Here is a 21,915-nt window from a genome sequence, read left to right as displayed (position 1 = left end):
TTGTCTTCCGTAAACTACTGAAGACCCACCTATACTGCCAGGCATGGGGGATTTGAGACATTTTTTCCCCAGGCTCCTTATAATTTATGTTTGGTATGTATGTGCTGTTTGGTTTTTTAATTATGATAGGTTTTTTAGTTATTTTTAATATTAGATTTGTGCCATTATAATATTGTTTTTATCATTGTTGTGAGCCGCCTCGAGTCTTCGGAGAGGGGCGGCATACAAATCTAATAAATTGAATTGAATTGAATTGAATTTTCAGTAGTTTTCAAATGACAGCATGCAAGAATCATATAGCAAGCCAGTTCAATTTCTTTCTTCCTCTTTTATATGTGATATTTAATCATTACTAAAGGACCACAAACAATAAATATCCTTTCTCCTTGCTTTTAATTTTAGAAGAGATTGGAAATTAATGAATGACTTCCCCCTTCTCCATGAAACCAATTTCTCACTCTCAACATGAAAAGTGTCAACAATTTCACTATCACTTCATTTCACCTTCATTAACAGATTTGAAATTCTTCATCCCATAATAACCATTTTTGTAACAATGATGACGACCATGATGTATCCATTTAGTTGTGTCTGACTCTTAGCAATTCTATGTTCCATATCTTTTGATCTATCTCTTTGAGTTTTTCTCAAATATTTTTTTTCTCACAATCACCTTTGATGGTGTCTAGCAATCATATTCTTTGATAGCCTGGTTTCCTTTACCGCTAACTCTTCCAAACATAATTGGTTTCTGCATTGATTCTTAACAATTAGTAGATTGATAATAATAATGTGTTTTCCAATCTAATCATCAACAAAATAAAGATCCAAGCAGAGTTCTGAAATACCGAAATTAATTAATAGATATAAAATTCAACATGCTCATCTCAACTCTTTAAAAGTAACCAAAATCATATGCCTAACATAATCCTGGTATTGTAATGTAAACATCTCTGGTGTTTTTCAGGAAATAGAAATGGATTAATGATGTGAGAGAAGCATTGACCAAAATTAAACTCTAGAATGTTAATGATGCATAGGAGAGAGATGAGCTTACATTGCATTTCTTAACATTCAACAGCATGGCCTTTTCATGGAAATCACAGATTTGATTCTATTTTGAGATTTATTTATTTTTAATTAATTTAACATAATTTTATACCAACCATTTATACAACTCTGGGTGAGGCATATCATAAAACATTAAAACTGGAACCACCTAATCCCAAAGTCAGATGGAAAGTTGCAGATGTAATGTAGCCATTGTGGCTGGTACCAATGGGAAAGACTTATTGGTATTCAGTTGAAGTCTTACTGATTTCACTTGGCTAAATTAAAAGAAACAATATAATTCTATATTTTTCAGTTTTTTCTTTGTCTTAGTTGCTGCTTGTTATTCAGTTCAGGCCTCAATATGATGATATAGCATTTAGGAAGAAAGATGCATACGAAGAGTCCCCCACTGGATGTTATAATGGAGAAGATCTCCACAGTCACCATATGTTTGCCCCCTGTGGTTAAATAACTAGGAACAAAGGAAAGCCAAACACTGCAGAAAATCAACATGCTGAAGGTGATAAATTTGGCTTCATTAAAAGAGTCTGGTAATTTCCTGGCAAAGAAAGCTAAAGTAAAGCTGACAAGGGCTAGGAGGCCCATAAAGCTCAGGACACAATAGAACATGACAAAGGAGTTTTCATTACATTCAATAATAATTTCTTCTGCCATTAAGTGCATGTTGAAATCAGGGAATGGAGGAAAAGTCAACAGCCAAACAGTGCAAAGAACTATTTGAATGAAGGAGCAGAAAAATACAATGGAAAAGCCTAATCTTTTCCCCACCCATTTCCTAATAGTAGACTTTGGTTGAGTGGCCGTGAAAGCTAAAATTACGATGGTGGTTTTTGCTAATACGCATGATACAGCTGCAGTAAATATTATAGCAAATATACTTTGTCGGAGAACACATATCACTTTATGAGGTTTGCCAATAAATAGTAACGCACAAAGGAATGAAAGCAGGAGAAAAATGAGAAGGATGTAAGTAAGGTTTTGGTTGTTGGCCTTGACAATTGGAGTATCCTGGTATTTAATGAAGATACCCAGAACCAACAATACAATAAAAGAAGATAAAAGAGAACAAATGGCTAAGATGGTCCCCATTGATTCCTTATATGCTAGGAAGGTTATAATTTTTGGAAGACATGAATTCTGATCCTTGTTTGGATACTGATCTTCAGGACATGAAAAACAGTCATCCATATCTGCGGGGGAGGGGGATACTCTAGTTAGAATGGTGATTGCATTGAAATGAAACATATAATATGGTATTCAACATTTGGAAAAAATAAAAATAAAAAATTTCATGATATATTTGGTCACCATCACCTATCCATGACACACATTGAAAGTTTTGTGTGCTTACTCCTCAAAAAACTTATCCTGGATCTCTGAGAAATCTTTTTCTCTCTCTTTCTCTCTCTGTGTGTATTTTTGCCATTTCTTTGTTTACATATAGCAGCAATATTGATTATTGGTTGATCTTGTACTGCCAAGTCAATGCCAAATTTTAGTGACCACATATATAGGTATTTTCCTTACAATCTATCTATAATCTGGTACTTCAGATATTCGAACATTGCAACATTGCATTTATGGGCAATGTATTATCTGTCTCTATCTTTATCACCTCTGTCTCTATCTCTGTCTCTGTCTCTATATGCATCTCTATCTGTATCTGTATTTTTATCTGTATCTGTATCTGTATATGTATTTGTATCTGTATCTGTATCTGTATCTGTATCTGTATCTGTATCTGTATCTACCTCTACCTCTACCTCTACCTCTACCTCTCTATCTATCTATCTATCTATCTATCTATCTATCTATCTATCTATCTATCTATCTCTATCTATCTATCTATCTATCTATCTATCCATCCATCCATCCATCCATCCATCCATCCATCCATCCATCCATCTATCTATCATCATTATCTATCTATCTATCTATCTATCTATCTATCTATCTATCTATCTATCTATCATCTATCTATCTATCTATCTATCTATCTATCTATCTATCTAGAGGTCTGAGTTGATTTGTTGACTTGATGGATTTAACAAATATTTTCCAACATAACAACTTGTAAGCCACCCTGAGTCCTTTGGGATTGGGAGGCATAGAAGTAATAAATAAATAAATAAATAAATAAATAAATAAATAAATAAATAAATAAATAAATAAATAAATAAATAAATAAATAAATAAATAAATAAATAAATAAATAAATAAATAAATAAATAAATAAATAAATAAATAAATAAATAAATAAATAAATAAATAAATAATAAATAAATAAATAAATAAATAAATTTGCATTATATTGGTACTCATGTGCATTCTGAAGCAGTTGAACAGATATAGTCTCTGCACATCTGAGATACTATGATACTATTTTATTTTGTTAAACCTGCCAGTTTCTTTTCTTCCTTCCTTCCTTCCTTCCATTCTTTCTTTTTCTTTTTCTTTTTCTTTGCTGCTTGCTTGCTAGCACAGGTACACAAACACACAAACACATTTAAAGCTATATGAAATTGTTGTTTCACTCATTTTTCACCACTCACCTGTAAGATTGGAAATCTTTCCTTTAGGACAGCGAAGACAATCATAACAACAAAATGGCCTCCCTTCTATTTTGGTCTTTGCATAACCTGAAGAGCAATAGTTATTACAGAGAGAAAGTGGCCAGACCTGTGTGTAAAATAAATGGGGAAAAATCCTTTGCTTTCCTCCCCAAGATTGTATAGTCATAATAATGGCATGTTTCCAAATAATATGTCCCTAGAATAAAATTCCATGGTGTCCATTTTTATCAAAGTACATTTATTAGGAACATATCACACTCTCCAATCAGCTCACTGTCCCCCAGCCCAATGACTCCAAACTCCACCTTCCTCCAGCTGAAGGCATCTTTTCAGTTCCCATGGGAAGGAATGTCATCTAGCCATTACATCCCCCCTTATCTCTACAATATCCTTTCCTGCTGCTAGAATGTGGCAAGCCTGAAACATCATTAAATTCCTTTGCAGAAAATTTAATGAAAGTTAAAGAAAAAATAGACAAAAGCTACAATAAAATATGGCTACACATAAGTCAGCTTCTAGCTTGAGAAAACTCCACTATGCATTGGGTTTGGTGAGAAGAGGCAATGCAAGGGAAATACTATATTTTTTTTTTTGAGCTACCACTCAGATTGTTTGCCAGGTACTTTAAATGAAGCTAAGATAAAAATCCTCTTAAGACAAGCTCATCTTCTGCTGAAACAAGAATATTTTTATAATTTTAGAAAGGAATGGATGAATTTTGTCTTTGGCTTCTTTGTAGATTTTTTTTTTACTTTCAACACTCAGGGATTTTTAAAAAAATTAAACTCAACCATTTGACTTAACTTGTTTCCCATGAATCAAGATCTGTTAGATTGCTGGTATGTGCTATGATTTAATATATGCATGAGCGGCCGATTTAACAGCAGCTCGCAATTGTGCTGGGGCCAGGGAGAACACCCCCTTGGCGCTTAGCTATTTATTTATTTATTTATTAGATTTGTATGCCACCCCTCTCCGTAGACTGCGATCTCATGAGGTATCATGAGATCACTGTTGCTAGGCTCCGCACTCCCACGCACTGCCTTTCGGAGCCGGGGCTTGCCTGGGCGAGCCCTATAAATAGGGCTTCGCCTCAGGCATTCTTCATTCTGCCCAGGGCTCCTGAAGAAGTGGACACAGTCCAGAGGCCTCGGAAGGGCCGTATCAGGGCGGCGGCTGGGGGAGCCATGTGTGATTCACCCAACTCACTTGCCCTTTGTTCTTGGTGCTGGGTTTGCTTGCATGGGGGAGTCTGGCTTGAGCACACTGGTGGTCCCCCCTTTTTCGCTGAGGTGCTGAGTGTAGCACTGATGATCTACCCACCCACCCTTTGTTCCTGGCACTGGGTTTATTTGCAGAGGGGGGTGGATGGCTGGCTTGAGCATGCTGGTGATCCCCCCTTTTTTTCACTGAAGCGCTGGGTAAAGCACTGGTGATCCACCCAGCCCCACCCCTTTGTTTACCAGCAAGGGCATCCTCGTGGCATGGGCTTTGGTTCAGACCGTGCTTGGTTTTGAGCTGCCGAGGGTGAGATTGAGAGTCCGTGGGCCCTTAGACAGTGACTCCTTCCCCACCACACTTTTCAGTGGTCACTGCAATTCCTTAGAGCCAATTTGGCATAATGGTTTCACAGGATGGGTGTTCCTGAGCATGGGGGCCTGCAGAAGGATGGGCAGCACCTTGAAGATCCCCTTCCCTTAATTCAATGTGGGATGTATTTGCCCCTTGCCCGCAAAGGTCCCTGGCAAAACTAGGCATCATGCCTTCCCCACAGAGGCTTACAGCCACCCGAGTTCATTGTCAGTTAAGCACCTTATGATTCACCAGGTGGCTGGGGGAAATGAACTACAGTTTGTGTGATGTTCATATATTTGTTTTGGTAGAATTTCTCATGGTGTTTTTGTTAATTTATTATTATTGCTCAATTATGAATTTCCCCCCCCCTTGCTGCTCTGTACAGGGGGATGGGTTGTGTTTACCTCCCCCACTCTGGTTATTTGACTAGTCCTCTTTCCTTCAGGGGCAGAAGCCTACATCTTATTGTATTATTAGCAAATAATCATATATAAATAATAATAATGTTAATTGCAATTCTAATCTCCAGGGGGAGTTGGTTCCAGAGGGCCAGGGCTGCCACAGAGAAGGCTCTTCCGATGGGACCTGGAGAAGGCCAACTCTGTGCGACCTTATCAGTTGCTGGGATTAGTGTGGTAGCAGGCGGTTCCAGAGGTAGTCTGGTCCAAAGCCATGTAGGGCTTTAAAGGTCATGACCAACACTTTGAATTGTGATCAGCAGCCAATGCAAGCCACAGAGTGTTGAAGAAACATGGGCGAATCTTGGAAGCCCCACGATGGCTCTCGCGGCTGCGTTCTGCACGATCTGAGGTTTCTGAACACTTTTCAAAGGTAGCCCCATGTAGAGAGCACTGCAGTAATCGAACCTTGAGGTGATGAGGGCATGAGTGACTGTGAGCAGTGACCCCCTGTCCAAATAGGGCCGCAACTGGTGCACCAGGCGAACCTGGGCAACTGGTGCACCAGGCGAATCTGGGCAACTGGTGCACCAGGCGAACCTGGGCAAACACCCTCCTCATCACAGCCGAAAGATTATGTTATAGTGTCAGCTGTGGATCGAGGAGGACGCCCAAGTTGTGAACCCTCTCTGAGGGGGTCAGTAGTCCCCCCCCCCAGGGTAATGGACGGACAGATGGAATTGTCCTTGGGAGGCAAGACCCACAGCCACTCTGTCTTGTCTGGGTTGAGTTTGAGTTTGTTGACAACCATCCAGGCCCCAACAACCTCCAGGCACCAGCACATCACTTCCACCGCTTCGTTGACTGGACATGGTGTGGAGATGTATAGCTGGGTATCATCGGCATATTGTTGATACCTCACCCCATGCCCTTGGATGATCCCACCCAGCGGTTTCATGTAGATATTAAATAGCAGGGGGGAGAGGACCGACCCCTGAGGCAACCCACAAGGGAGAGACCTAGAGGTCGACCTCTGACCCCCCACTAACACCGACTGCGACCGACCAGAGAGGTAGGAGGAGAACCACTGAAGAACAGTGCCCCCCACTCCCAACCCCTCCAGCTGGTGCAGAAGGATACCATGGTCGGTATCGAAAGCCGCTGAGAGGTCAAGAATCATCAGGACAGAGGACAAGCCCCTGTCCCAGGCCTGCCAGAGATCATCCATCAGTGCGACCAAAGCAGTTTCCATGCTGTAGCCAGGCCTGAATCCAGACTGCTGAGGACCTAGATAATCGGCTTCTTCCAAGGACCGCTGGAGTTGGAGCGCCACCACCTTCCAACAACTTTCCCCTTAAAGGGAAGGTTGGAGACTGGACTTTAGTTATTAAACACAGCTGGGTCCAGGGAAGGCTTCTTGAGGAGGGGGCACAAAAGTGCCTCCTTATAAAGGGCCGGAAAGGACCCCCTCCCCAAGGAGGCGTTGACAATCTCCTGGGCCCAGTTCCGTGTCACCTTTCGGCCAGCCGAAACCAACAAAGAGGGACACAGATCCAGTAGACAGGTGGAGGAACTCACAGATCCAATGGCCTTGTCCACTTCATCAGGTGTCACCAAGTCAAACTCCTCCCAGACTGATGAACAAAGACGTTTAGCCCCAGTCACCTCGACTGACTCATTGTCAGCCGATACTGCTATGCAATTGGAGTTGAGATCAGCCCGGATCCAAGCGACTTTATCAGCGAAAAACAAGTTAAATTCCCCGGCACTACACTGCAAGGGCTCCCCAACTCCCCCCTGATTTAAAAGGGAGCGGGTCACCCTAAACAGAGCGGCCAGGTGGGATTCTGCTGATGCAATCAAGGCGGCATGGTACACGCAGATGATGCTTGGGAGGCAGAGAATAAATGGGGCAGGGCCAGTCAGAGATGGTATTTACCAGTTGTCCAAAATACTCAAAATTTCTGCTACCAGTTCTCCAGAAATGGTCAAAACCTGCTGAATCCCACTTCTGGAGTAGGTTGAAAGAGAGGTATTTGTTCTAATTTGTAGATCCTTATTGGTCACGTTGAATTATTCCCTTTTTCAATACTATTTAAATATAAAAGCTTTATTCAAATGGTTATGTTAAGATATTAATTCTGAACTTTTTTGTAAATTGGAAACAATATTGCTAAACATCCTTTCCTATAATATTAATCAGTACAAGATATCATTAGCACATCTTTTAGACCCAGCATGAGGAGAAACGTATTCCACATCTCATTATTGAGTAGGCTGGGTAGTAGTAGGCAGAGTAGTAGGCAGGGGTGGGCTACTGCCTGGATGGGGGAAAACACAGTGGGGTAGCAAAAACTTCACCCCAGAGCACCCAATTTACACTGAAAGATGTTGAACGAAAATGCAGGGTGTCCTGCATAAGTCACGCCCACAGTGTGGTAGTAAAATTTTTGGTAGCCCTTCACTGCTAGTAGGTAATGTTATCTGGGATTATCTAAACATAAATTTCAGCCCAACCTGGTTAAACCTGATTGGCCAAATGATGGCTTTCTGATGGATCATTAACATGTCCTCTTGGGAAGTCATAGATCCCATTCCACCAACTTTGACTTTTAAAAATGATTTGTTTGGGAATGTAACCCAGTTGATAACATCAAATCCAGCATCCAGCTCTCCATTTTGATTGAAAGATAGTGTTTCTCCTTTTGTATTATTGAATGAGATGCTTCTTACAATTTCATTGAGCTGCAAAACAAAAACATAAAGTAAGAAGATACAGAAGAAAAAGTGTGTTAAGGTTTATAAAAGTGAAAATTTTATTTCATTTCAGAAATATCAGGAATAAAATGTTTTTGTATGTAGCTGCTATCTTTTTTGGTAATATATTTTTATTTATAAATAAATATTTCAAAATATTTTAAAAACTGCATTTCATTTTAGCAAAAAAGCAACAAATATAATAAAAGAAATAACAATGTGTGTTATAATTATAACAATATTATAGTTTTATTAACATAATGATCTAAGGAGCTTATAGGAAGAGGCTAGTTAAAATGGACATGACTAAAAAGTTCATTATTATCAGTATCAGATGGTGAAGAAAGTACCTCCATGAAATATATTTAAGTAATATTTATTTATTTATGAAAGTTTATGAAAGTTCATAAACAGCTCAGTGACTCTGTGTAGCTTATAATAGAAAAAGCACTTCTTTTTCTTTTTCTATTTTTCCTTCTCTCTTCTCTATTTAATTGATTTAAAATGTAAACTACTGAAATGTAAAAGAGGAATTTCAACCAATGTTAAGCATACACATGCATGCACAGCAATTGAAATCTTGCACGTGGGAGATATAGCTGATTTTGGCGATTTTGGCTTCTGAACATGCACACTGAAAATCAGTGAAATCTCATGCACAAGAGCATCCTCACACGATATTTCACTTGCTGCACATGCACAGATGTGAAATTTTGTGCTGATGGGCATGTGCACAACCACCAGACGTGTATGCACACTCAATAATCTCAGAGGGTGTACTATAAGCGGCCGGTAAATGGAACCCTTCCTTCTCTCTACACATGTGTGCATTATTTACATATTGCCTTCAACAATCTGGGTCCTCATTTTACCAATCTTGGGAAGCAGGGGTGGGTGTTTGGTCACCCCACTACAAAAAGGACATTGGAACTCTAGAGAAAGTACAGAAAAGAGCAACTAAAATGATAAAGGGACTGGAAACCAAGATATATGAAGAGAGGTTGCTGGAAATGAGCCTGGATAGTTTAGCAAAAAGGAGGGCCAGAGGGGACATGATAGCAGTATACAGATATTTGAGGAGTTATCACAAAGAGGAGGAGGTTCACACTATTTTCCAGGGCACCAGTGGGCCAGACCAGGAACAACAGATGGAAACTGACCAAGGAGAGATTCAACCTGGAAATAAGGAAGAACTTTCTGATGGTGAGAGTGATCAACCAGTGGAACAGCCTGCCAGCAGAGGTTGTGAACGCCTCATCACTTGATACATTCAAATGAAAATTGGACTGCTATCTGGTTTGGGTGGTGTAGGGTTTCCTGCTTGAGCAGGGGGTTGGACTTCATGACCTGCAAGGTCCCTTTCAACTCTAATAAATAAATAAGTAAGTAAGTAAGTAAGTAAGTAAGTAAGTAAGTAAGTAAGTAAGTAAGCAAGCAAGCAAATAAACAAACAAACAAACAAACAAACAAACAAACAAATAAATAAATAATACCCCGCTAGTTTGCATCACAATGAAAGTGCATGTTTTGTTCATGTGCACTTGATTCACATGTATGCACACATGCACTCACATGTCCCCTCATGCCAATTGGCTTCAGCACATGCTCAGTAGTTAAAACCAGACCCTTCCATGTTGCAAACAAGGAAAGGGGTATGAAAAACCACAGCAGAGCTGATCAGCTGGGCTTCGGAGACAGTAATAAAGGTTGATGTAAACTCAGGGATGGGAGGGCAGACCCACTTCCAAGCACACAGAAAATGGATTTTAAAGAAAAAGTGGCACCCATGGACCAGCACCAACCAAACTGGTTTCCATGATATCAAGGTGACATCACCAACAGGTTTCTACTGGCTTGGGTGAAGTTTTCCGAACCAGGAGGAACCCACCTCTGCTTGGAAGAATAGAAGGCTGTGTCAACCTTCAGCACTGGATCAACCTCTAGGCTGTGGGCAAAGTTTGCCTGCAATGTTACATTTTAACAGCAAAGATAAAAGCCCAATACCAAAATAGTGAAAAAAATAATTCAATTCAATTCAATTCAATTTATTAGATTTGTATGCCGCCCTTCTCTGAAGACTCGGGGCGGCTCACAACAATAATAAAAACAATATAACAGTAAACAAATCTAATATTAGATATATAAGAAAAGATATACTGTATAAAACCCCAACAATTAAAACCATACAACACATACACAACAAACATAAAATATAGAAGCCTGAGGGAAGTGTCTCAGTTCCCCCATGCCTGGCGATATAGGTGGGTCTTGAGTAATTTGCGAAAGACAAGGAGGGTGGGGGCAGTTTTTACCTCCGGGGGGAGTTGATTCCAGAGGGCCGGGGCCACCACAGAGAAGGCTCTTCCCCTGGGGCCCGCCAAATGACATTGTTTAGTCGACAGGACCTGGAGAAGGCGAACTCTGTGGGACCTTATCGTTTGCTGGGATTCATGCAGTAGCAGGCGGTTCCAGAGGTACTCTGATCCATTGCCATGTAGGGCTTTAAAGGTCATAAGCAACACTTTGAATTGTGACCTGAAACTGATCGGCAGCCAATGCAGGCCACGGAGTGTTGTAGAAACATGGACGAATCCAGGAAGCCCCACAATGGCTCTCGCTGCCGTATTCTACACGATCTGAAGTTTCTGAACATTTTTCAAAGGTAGCTCCATGTAGAGAGCGTTGCAGTAATCAAACCTCGAGGTGATGGGGGCATGTCCATATAGGGCTACAACCGGTGCACCAGGCGAACCTGGGCAAATGCCCTCCTCGCCACAGCCGAAAGATGATGTTCCAATGTCAGCTGTGGATTGAGGACGCCCAAGTTGCAAACCCTCTCTGAGGGGGTCAATAATCCCCCCCCAGGGTGATGGATAGGCAGATGGAATTGTCCTTGGGAGGCAAAACCCACAGCCAGTCCGTCTTGTCTGGGATGAGTTTGAGCTTGTTGACACCCATCTAGGCCCCAACAACCTCCAGGCACCGCCACATCACTTCCACTGCTTCATTGACTGGACATGGGGTGGAGATGTATAACTGGGTATCATCGGCACATTGATGATACCTCACCCCATGCCCTAGGATGATCTCACCCATAACCTCCCCTTCCAACAAATATGAAAACAATCACACATTAATTTATAATCTCTTTGGAAGTCAGAAGGAGAAGGAAGAAATATTTATTTCCTTTAGTGGTAAGTTGTTTGCTATTTATATGAAAGAATTAAACTTCTAGATATACCAGTGCACTTATAATTATTAAATATTCAATATAAAAGGGAAAATAAAGTTCACCAGACGATTTTTACATTCTGTCATTTGAATAATTCTGAAAATCCGCCCTCACACCCATCAACCCATGAGAAAGCTAACAGAAAAAAAGATCTTTATAAAAATAATTTTCTTATCAATAATTATGAGGTTATGATAAATTGCTAAATTTAAACTTATGGGGAAAATGCCACTGAATAATTAAACTCAGTAAACAAACTATTCTGAAATCAATATAAAGATGTGAAACAAGGGTTAAGGTCAAGAAAATGAAATTTCATTTAATTGGAGTGGAAATACACTATGACCAAAAGCAAAATGATATTGAATTAAATGTGTAATTTGTCTGTTATGATGAGATAGAGATAAAGCTATATACTTGACAGTGTCCTTGAGACATTACCTTCCATGGGTGAAGTTTGAGAAATTCATTAAGTCTTAGTTTGCCTATTCGTGCTCTATATTTGAAGGTGGATGATTGAACAGTGTGTATTGCCTGTGCCAAAATATAGACTGCATTGTAGACACTATAGCTGTGGCCAGTCATAGCCATTTCAAAAACAGATGCTGGGAGGGTCTCTAGTTTCTCCTCCCCAGTGCAGATTGGTTGACTTTCCATCATGGATTTGTGTTTCTCATCAACCACGGAGCCTGAGAATACACATCCAAATGCCTCCTTCCAGAAAACCCTAATAAAGCTATCTTCTTGATTGAAGTTTGGCTTTCTCGTTTGAAGAAATTCCCGAAACCCTAGGACCTCTCTTGAATGAACCGCAAAGGATAGAGCACCATGCAGAAAATCTAGATCTTCCCATCTCTGGAAGGGAAGAGATGTGAAATCCATCTGAGCTGTCAAAATCCAGATTTTACTCTTCCCTTGTAATGGTATCTCTTCATATTTTGACACAGCAGGAAGCATTCTCAAAATTATCATTATATCAATTTCACCTTGAATCAACACCGAATTGACAGTGCTGTTCATCACAACACTGTATATTTTCATCCCTTCTTTCACCATAGTGAGAATATCAGTAGAATAAGAAATTAAGGGAAATCTTTCAATGAAGTCAAAGCAGATTCCATTCTTGCCAAACATAGGGACTACATTTTGTACAAACTTCTCCCCATTGTCATTATTCACGCACAAGACCCCAATCCATGTCCACATAAAATGCTTCAGTAACTGAAGAATCCCCTTATATTGAAAATCCATATTTGGAAACATTTGGTGATAGAAACCATCCTGTTTGTGCTTATTTGTTGCTGGAGCAGAGCCATACATCAACTATAAAAATATAGAAGAGCTTAAAAAGAAGGGAATAAGCTTTGATATTTTTTTTTTAGTCAATATTTTTGTTCTAATTATACTGAAAAAGTTTAGTTCTATTTTATAACACTTTCAAGCATAAACCTTTAAGATCAATTATGCACAGTAGTCAATCTTTGCTAGTCTTAAACTTCTTTTTCTTCCTATGCTTTATAAATCTGGGCATATGGTTCAGTCTGTTGTATGAATTTAGGACAGGGTTAAATTCAGTTATTAGATTCTGTAAATGTATCCAGTAAGATTTGGTGCACCAGGAACTTTCTAGGTTTTGTTAATATCATGAGGGTCTCCAATATTATTACACATGCAATTGAAAAAAGAGCAACCAATAACAGGTATGTTTCAGGAATTTCAAAATAGGTTTGAAAGAAAAATATGCCATTTGATTTTAGTTATGGTTTACTTTCTCCCATCTTTATCTAAAAGGAATGTTATACTTAACCAGATTGTATATGTACTCCACATACATGGTTACCTGAGGAAACTTGTAGATATGCAAAATGATGGCCACATGAAGACATACTTCCGTGTCAGGTCCTCCAATTATTGCTACTGGATATTTATGGATGTCACAGTTGTAATTAGGGATTAATCTGTTTTTAGATGAAAGGAATTCCATTGATGCATGATACATCCATTTTGAAATAAAATAGTTTTGGAAGCCCAGTGTAACATTCGGTAAAATCTTGGGATTGATATTGATCTCCTTGACAGCAAATACTAAAGCAAGGATATGTTGGTAAATCTGAGTTATGACTCTGAAGAGAGAGTTATAATATCTTTAACTGAAAATATGTTGTCTATTGTGCATTTTCCATCAGTGATAATATTAATATATTAATTAATATATGTTTGATTCCGCCCTACAGTTTCTCACTGGTTGCCTCAGTCTCCGGGGCCCTGGACAAGCATGAAACTCGGCTGCTGGTTCTTAATCAATAGGATAATGCTACAAAACTAGCTCAAATTGTATAAAGCTGTCTATATTCTGGATGGTATGCCGTAGTCTGGTGGAGCAGCGCCTCTCTCCTTTCTCCTGCTGCCCCCACTGGCCCCGGAATGCTAGATGTATAGTAACCAGGCTCTGCTCAGAATACTCGCCATTAACAACAACCCTCTGATATCTTCGCCTCAGCTAGCTGCAAATCCACTGAACTATCCAGGGATTAAGTCCAATCTTCACTAACTTATCTATCAGCTCTTTATGTGGAACCATATCAAAGGCTTTGCTGAAATCCAGATAGGCAATATCCATGGCACCACCTTAATCTAACACCTTTGTGACATATTCAAAGAAATCAATGAGATTAGTCTGACATGATTTTCGCTCAGTAAAGCCATGCTACTTTGGGTCCAATAAGTTATTGGTTTTTAGGTGCTGATTTATCCTCTTTTTGAGTAGAGTCTTCGTCATTTTAACTATAACTGATGTCAAGCTAACTGGTCTGTAGTTAGTAGCTTCTTGTGGGTAGGCACAACACTGGCCATTCTCCAATCATCAGGAACATCTCCTGTTAAAAGGGATTGGTTAAACAAATCAGTCAGGGGGGTAGCAATCACATATCTGAGTTCATTAAAAAATCTGGGGTGGATGCCATCTGGACCCATTGCCTTATTTGTTTTTAATCATTCAAGTTCTTCTAAGAGACCACTGGAGCTAAAGCCATACAGCTGGAAGCAATGCTATATCCCCAACATTTAGAACAATCTAGAACCAAACATACTCAAAACCGTAGAAATGGTGGTAGACTTTAGGAAAAACCCTTCCATCCTTCCACCTCTCACAATATTAGACAACACAGTATCAACAGTAGAGACCTTCAAATTTCTAGGTTCTATCATATCTCAAGACCTAAAATGATCACCTAACATTAAAAGCATCATCAAAAAAGCAGAACAAAGAATGTTATATCTGTGCCAACTCAAGAAGTTCAAACTTTCCAAGAAGCTGCTTATACAGTTCTACAGAGGAATCATTGAGTCTGTTATCTGCACCTCTATAACTGTCTGGTTTGGTTCTGCAACCCAACAGGACCGACACAGACTTCAGAGGATAATCAGAACTACAGAAAAAACAATTGCTGCCAGCCTGCCTTCCATTGAGTACCTGTATACTGCATAAGTCAAAAAGAGGGCTGTGAAAATATTTATTAAGCCCTCGCATCCTGGATATAAACTGTTTCAACTCCTACCCTCAAAACGTTGCTACAGAGCATTGCACACCAAGACAACTAGACACAAGAATAGTTTTTTTCCAAACGCTATCATTCTATTAAACAAATAATTCCCTCAAAACTGTCAAACTTTTTACTAAGTCTGCACTTCTATTTCTACTAGTTTTTCTCATCATTCCTATCATCCTTTTCCTCCCACTTAGGACTGTATGACTGTAACTTGTTGCTTGTATCCTAAGCTTTTTATTAATATTGATTGTTTTTTCATTACTTATTTGACCCCTATGACAGTCAATAAGTATTGTACCACATGATTCTTGACAAATGTATCTTTTTCTTTTATGTACACTGAGAGCATATGCACCAAGACAAATTACTTGTGTGTCCAATCACACTTGGCCAATAAAGAATTCTGTTCTGTTCTATTCTATTCTATTCCTATATTAAGTAGGCCTCTGTAAGCCAGTAATGCTTGGTCAGAAAGTCTAGAGTGAGCTGGGCCATTTTTATGGCTGTTCCTAGTGAAATCAACATCTAATTCTTTATTATTCAGCTTTTCTTCAATTCCATCTTTTCTCTGGAAAGTTCTACATGGAATGAATAGAACAGTTTTGCAGGTTTGATTACTTTAGGATATGTTTCCATTAATGTGATTTTTAATGGGGGCAATTGGAACTTTGTTTAAACTAAGTTAATGGCCTTTTAGGTTTCCTCTATGTGAATAAGAGTTCACTTTTTAAATAGTAAGAATTATATGTTAAGGAGGGGGGCATGGTCAAAAAAAGGCTGGGAAACACTGGTTTAGGATGTTCATCAAATATGGTTGAAGGATTAAGAGAAAAGTCTATCTCCTTCTATACACATTCTTGTAAATGTAATTTATTACTGCTCTTAGGAGTATTTATTATTCATGTGTTATTGGATTTTAATGTTTATAAGCCATACAAGTCATTTTGAAAAGAGCTGAGTGGCAAACAAATCTTGAGAGAGAGTGTGTATTATTAAGGAAGAAAATTTTGTTCTTAGCTTCCTTAATACAGCTTTCATATTATGACAGAGGAAAGTACCTTTTGGATAAATTTATCTAAACAAAAAATATAATTAAATTGAGTACAGGATACAATATCTTCAGAGACTAGACCCTGGCTAAATCTAACATTTATGACATTTAGGTAAAGGGAAAGGGGCATTCTAATCACTACCTCAACAAAAATAAAATATCTGTTTTCTAACATTCTTTGTTTGGCAATACCAGGTATATCAAACAGAGGAAAGTTATAAGTATGCAGAAAATATAAATGCCATAAAATCATTACATATATGTATATACAAAGCCAGTGAATAGAGTACATGCATATATTACATAATCAGCAGTTATTGTATACTCTACGTAAAGTACTTGGTCTTATACTTAAGGCCAAATGGCAGCCTTTATGACAGATATCTACATAGATGTGGCATGATGCAAATGTTATACAATTGAAGCAATACTCTTAACTCTTGCTCACAATAACTTCTATTTTACATTCATGCATCTTGCCATTAACTGAACACTTACAAAATATCTTCGAAGAGGTCACTAGAAGGAAGTTTCTTGAAGTCCATCATCATGTAAAACAGGGAGATCTGAGAAATGATGCCAGAGATGTCGATGTCCCCTGCCTGGTATTGCTTGTGAAGAATAGGCAGAGGATCAACAATGCTGCATTTATTATGAGAAATGTTACATATTACTTGTGGCCACAGGATTGCCAGGCATGTGACGGACACACTGTATGAAATGAAACAATTCATTCGGGATTCACACCCAGGTTTTTTGTGTGTATTTTACTAGATTTTCAATTTAAGAACTGCAAAACCATACTTGGTCTGCATCTGGGTGTGCACATTTGCATGTGTTTATGAAGAAGATGAGAAATTTCGATTTGAAGGCAAAAACCATTGGCTTATTTAATTTAATTGCAGATAGGAATGGATTAACAGTTTTTGATCCACTGTTTCCATGTCTCTTGACAATTGTAATTAATACTAATCATTATATTTGAGATAATCACTCACTTAGAATCCCAGGCCTTGGAAGCCCTGAACAAGAATGAGCATTTAGTTTGTTATCTGTCAGGAAGAAAAAAGTCTCTGACTACCAGTAGGAATAAAGGAATTTGCAATAGATGATAGCAAGTCTCAAAACCCCCCAAAAAGGATGGAAAAAAGAAGAAAATGCAGACATGAAAGAAGAGTCTTTGTGAAGTCCACAGTAAATAAATGCTTTCAATCACTTAATCAATTATTTGATCCCAGTAAAATGGTCTACCTGTGCATTTGCCAGAATAGAATAGAATAGAATAGAATTCTTTATTGGCTAACTGTGATTGGACACAGAAGGAATTTGTCTTGATGTCTATGCTCTCAGTATACATAAAAGGAAAAGATACATTTGTCAAGAATCATGTGCTACAACACTTAATGATTGTCATGGGGTCAAATAAGCAATGAAGAAACAATCAATATTAATAAAATTCTTAAGGATACAAGCAACAAGTTACAGTCATACAGTCCTAAGTGGGAGGAAAAGAATTATAGGAATGATGAGAAAAACTAGTAGAAATAGAAGTGCAGACTTAATAAAAAGTTTGACAGTGTTGAGGGAATTATTTGTTTAGTAGAGTGATGGCATTCAGAAAAAAACTGTTCTTGTATCTGGTTGTCTTGGTGTGCAGTGCTCTGTAGCAACGTTTTGAGGGTAGGAGTTGAAACAGTTTGTGTCCAGGATGTGAGGGGTTAGTAAATATTTTCACCATCCTCCTTTTGACTTGTGCAGTATACAGGTCCTCAATTGTTGCTACAAGAGGTGTTTTCTGTAGTTTCATTCAATGATTCTGCAAAGTTCATACTATGATCAAACCCAAAGCTCAAAAACACAGATTTCAGAAGCTAGGTCCCTGCCTCAATAAAAGTTGCACTGGAGGCAGAATAAGAACGCAGACACCAAGAACTGGATTTAAAAATGGGTCACTTTATTAAAGTTAAATGAACTTTAAATGATTATCGTCAAATTACCAAGACCTGCAGGGGTCATAAAATATTTTGGGTTGGAAATAATTCACAAATAACCTTCTTGGGCAACTTATGGGTGTAGCTCCTTGCTGAACAAGGTGAAGGTACCATGCCTTCACCTGGATCCTGGCCACACCCAGGCATGTGGGAGGGCTCACCATCCCCTCCCCTTCCAGTTATTGGGATAGGTGAGTCCCAGGGGCAGTCCCTCTCCAATCGCCCAGGCCAGTGCAGACACCATGAGCTCCTGGCGAGGGGCTGTCCATCATCTTAAAAGATGCCCAAAGGAGAACACGCAGTTGCTACACCACCCAATTTCCGCCCCTAACCTGTCACAGAGGAGGGTCTGATCTCTATCTTGGCCCCCCGACTCCCCTCTCAACCTGCACCAGCTCATGCAGACGCCCTGGAGGTCCCCAAGAAAAGGTTTTTGGCATTCCACTCGGGGAGGTGACTGCCAGGCTCAGTAGAGACCCAACTTGTCTATACTGACCTAGGGGCGGTGTTAACAAGTGTCAACCCCCCCTTATCTCTTTCCTATTCTAGGAAATAACCGTGGCATCCCACAAGCCTCGAGAGGATTACAGCCCAAATCGATGTGTGACTGAAAGGTACCCAGGGGTCTACATGGGCTAGGCAAGAAATGCAAAGCCCCTCACATTTCTAGTCATGCCAACTCGGGCAAGACCTGCCATTTGGCACAACCACACAAGAACCCATAGGCCCTCGTGGGCATGACTGAACATGGTCAGGCCCGTGCAACACCGAGAATGTTGCCACCATGTGTGGCCACTGCAAACTGGGTGGTACCACAGTCGATAACCATCCCATCTGACAATAGGAGGAGCCCGTCCATCGTAGACTTCTTGGTCAGGCTGCAGGACCGTGACCCGCCAACACCATCCGCCACAATCCAAAGTCAAACTGCGAAGCTCTCTGGGCTCTCCCCATAATCAGCAATCTGAAAGAACAAAGTATGTCATTATCGCAGGAGAAAATAACCCTGTGACATCTGTCAGAGGTATACCAAAGACCTCCCATGGCCTATGTAATTGAATCTTATTTAAAAAAACCAGCAGCTGCAATTGTTGTCTCAGTCCCAAAGAAATAGTGCGCTATCTTCCAGGGCCACACAAACTGGCATCCAGTGATGGAAGGCCGCCCTGTTAAGAGGGGCAACCACCGTGCAGGCTACCTTGTGGAACTAAAGTGCCACAACCGCTGCCAGCATCAAATAAGGCTAGTAAAAAGAAGAAAGCCAATGAGCACCCTTATGACTATCCTCTCTGATCCAGATTCCCACAGCCTCAGCCTCAGGGCCGACCCTCATCTTTGATAAACACAATGAAAGAAGGTGAACAATGCTAAATAAAGGCAAGGCACCAAGCGGTGAGAGGAACCAGAATTAATTGTGCCCAATTCGCCACCCCCAATAGGAGGGAATTTGTCCAGTATGACCAAAAAATACGTCAGTGCCTTGCTTTAAGCAATTGAACCAAAGATATACCCCTGGCCGAGAGGAAAAAACCTGTTACTGACAGTGATTGGCCAAGCAATCCTGGTGCCCAATGTAGCCCTCACTACAATATTGAATAGATCCGCCAGATCAGCAGGAAAATAATGTAAAGCAGCTAATAAAATTAATAACCAAGGAACCCTTGGTTTGGTAGGAAGGAGGCGTCGGACCCTGTGTTAAAGGTAAATAAACCAACTGTGAGCCACTAATAGCCACAGTCGTCACCTGCACCATTACGGGATGAAACTAGTGACCTTTGCCTGTATGGGAAAGAAATAATCAGCTACATAAACCTCCTTGCAATAAAAACCGTGCAAGATCGCTCACATGGTTAGCATGTGCGGTCTTATTGCCAAAAAACCCTAGAGGCCAACACGCACCGCATGAATGATAAAGCGAGTGCAGTGGCCCACTAATATAGTAATTCTACTCGATAGAAACTAACATCCAACTGCCCTCCTTAACTGAAACCCCTTAGCCATGTGCAGCAAGGAAGGTACCTCCTCTATACAAGCTAGCACATTAAAAGGGAGAAAACCGGAGAGCTAACTAATGTTATTTTGTAAATGTCAAAATAAAACCACATTTGGTCCCCAGGTGGTACAATTATTAACCTTGAATATTCCTTCGAGGAACTAACAAACTGTGGGCCTGCCAGTCAAGGCCTTAAATCCTGATAGCTGGATGTACAAAACGAAGGGGGAAGACAAGGTACCGCTTGGCTATCCTTGACACAAATGCATCTGCTACCTGCCCCCTACTATCCCTACCTGGGAAGTTGATAATGTACTTAGGATCCCGAGCCCCCAAGGGGTGTAAACCATTAAATGGTTGAAAGCCTGTCTCCGATACCGGGAAAACCGGTCCAGAGCCAAAGAACCATTAAGGTCCGTGATATAAAGAAAAATACTAGTGTTGGGGGCTCCTCTTCAAGTCACTTTCACCTGGAGTAATGACTTGAACGCTGACCGCAATCAGCGACCTAGACTGCTGTTATCGGCCAGCCATATCCATACCAGGATAGGAATTTGCATGGGCAGTCCGGTAAGGCAGAATTACTGTTGTTAAATTAAGCACTTCTCAAATAGTGGTGAAGCTAGAGAAAAATTAGACATCATCCTCACCATCACCATATTAATTAAATATAGTAACAACAAAATTGAATAGTAGGAACATTCTACTATTGATTACACACAGTATTTTTGCTGATAAGTGAAAATGAAGGGAGCCTAGTATAGGTCTATTTTGGCTTTGTTATGGCCTCGTCAGCTAGACATACCCTTACTGGGATTTGAACCTGTAGCATGCTGCATGCAAGGAAGGATATTAACCTCTGTGCTACAGGCTCACCTCTGAATCAGCTTTTACCAGGGAAGAGCTATATGGTTGATTTTCTGTCGAAATCATCCTGGTATTCTCAAATGTGGGAAGAAGCAACTTTGCTTTCCTTATGTCCCTTAGCCCCGGGGGGGGGGGGGGGTAGGGGGGAGATCAGCAAAAATATGTAACCATGTAAAATTATAGTTGTCAACTATAAAAAATTTATCTATCTTGAAATGGCCCCTGAGTGGGGCCGAGAAAAGAAAGCAAAGTTGCTTCCTCCCACATTTGGGAATATCAGGGTGATTTTGACAGAAAATCAATCATTCTACTATTGGTGTGTAGATTTATCCCAGATATTTCAAATGGCATATTTTAATTCATTATTTCCAGTTTTCTTTTGAAAACTCTATTACTATTGATATAAATATTCTTTATTTTGCAGTGGATTCTTGTATTGGAATGTATGAGATTGCTTCTATACTGGATTGCTTGCATTTGGTGAATGAATTTCCCAATTTCTTATAAAATTCTAATAAAATTTCCAAAACTTCATTGCTTTCTAGGAGAATCCAAGTTTCCTCACTGGTAGGAACAATTAAAAGTTAATTAATATTAACACACAAAATCAACTTCGTTTCAAGTTGATTATAAAGATTTCCATCCACTTAGATAGCAATAGATATCTCACAATTAAAGTAAAAGGCAATAAAATCTAATCCTCGTATTTTAAGGTAAAATTTAGGGCAAAATTAACTCAATATTTTTGGAAAAGGAAACATTAGTAGCCAGTACCTTGCTAACAGATGGACTGCCTTATACAAGGTTTCTCTGTTCCTCTATATTGTATACCATGCATAGAAGTAAAAAGAAAAAA

The 21,915-nt window shown here is 39.7% G+C and overlaps 1 protein-coding gene across 1 annotated transcript; it reads right to left on the bottom strand.

The window, feature by feature from the left end:
• Positions 1-1,362: 1,362 nt before the first annotated feature.
• LOC139154224 (vomeronasal type-2 receptor 26-like) lies at positions 1,363-19,952 on the bottom strand. The gene is made up of 7 exons (XM_070728653.1): positions 19,915-19,952; positions 16,706-16,850; positions 13,450-13,626; positions 12,051-12,932; positions 8,138-8,365; positions 3,627-3,753; positions 1,363-2,264 (listed from the first exon to the last, which is right to left on the bottom strand). The coding sequence occupies exons 1-7, from the start codon at positions 19,950-19,952 to the stop codon at positions 1,363-1,365; spliced, it is 2,499 nt and encodes an 832-aa protein (XP_070584754.1).
• Between the last annotated feature and the right edge of the window lie 1,963 nt (positions 19,953-21,915).

The sequence above is a fragment of the Erythrolamprus reginae genome, chromosome Z, assembly GCF_031021105.1.
Source record: "Erythrolamprus reginae isolate rEryReg1 chromosome Z, rEryReg1.hap1, whole genome shotgun sequence".
Lineage (NCBI taxonomy): Eukaryota > Metazoa > Chordata > Lepidosauria > Squamata > Dipsadidae > Erythrolamprus > Erythrolamprus reginae.
The sequence above is the reverse complement of the archived record's forward strand: the minus strand, read 5'-3'. Positions and strand labels throughout refer to the sequence as shown.

What these genes read in the sequence shown, in the direction of transcription:
- LOC139154224 (XM_070728653.1), bottom strand. Translation starts at nt 19,952, where the DNA reads ATGGTGCAGGTGACGACTGTGGCTATTAGTGGCTCACA. An exon ending in GTGGCTATTAGTGGCTCACA is followed by an intron (nt 16,851 to 19,914) that starts GTTGGTTTATTT and finishes TAATAAATGCAG; the next exon opens with CATTGTTGATCCTCTGCCTA. An exon ending in TCAAACTTCACCCATGGAAG is followed by an intron (nt 8,366 to 12,050) that starts GTAATGTCTCAA and finishes TTTGTTTTGCAG; the next exon opens with CTCAATGAAATTGTAAGAAG.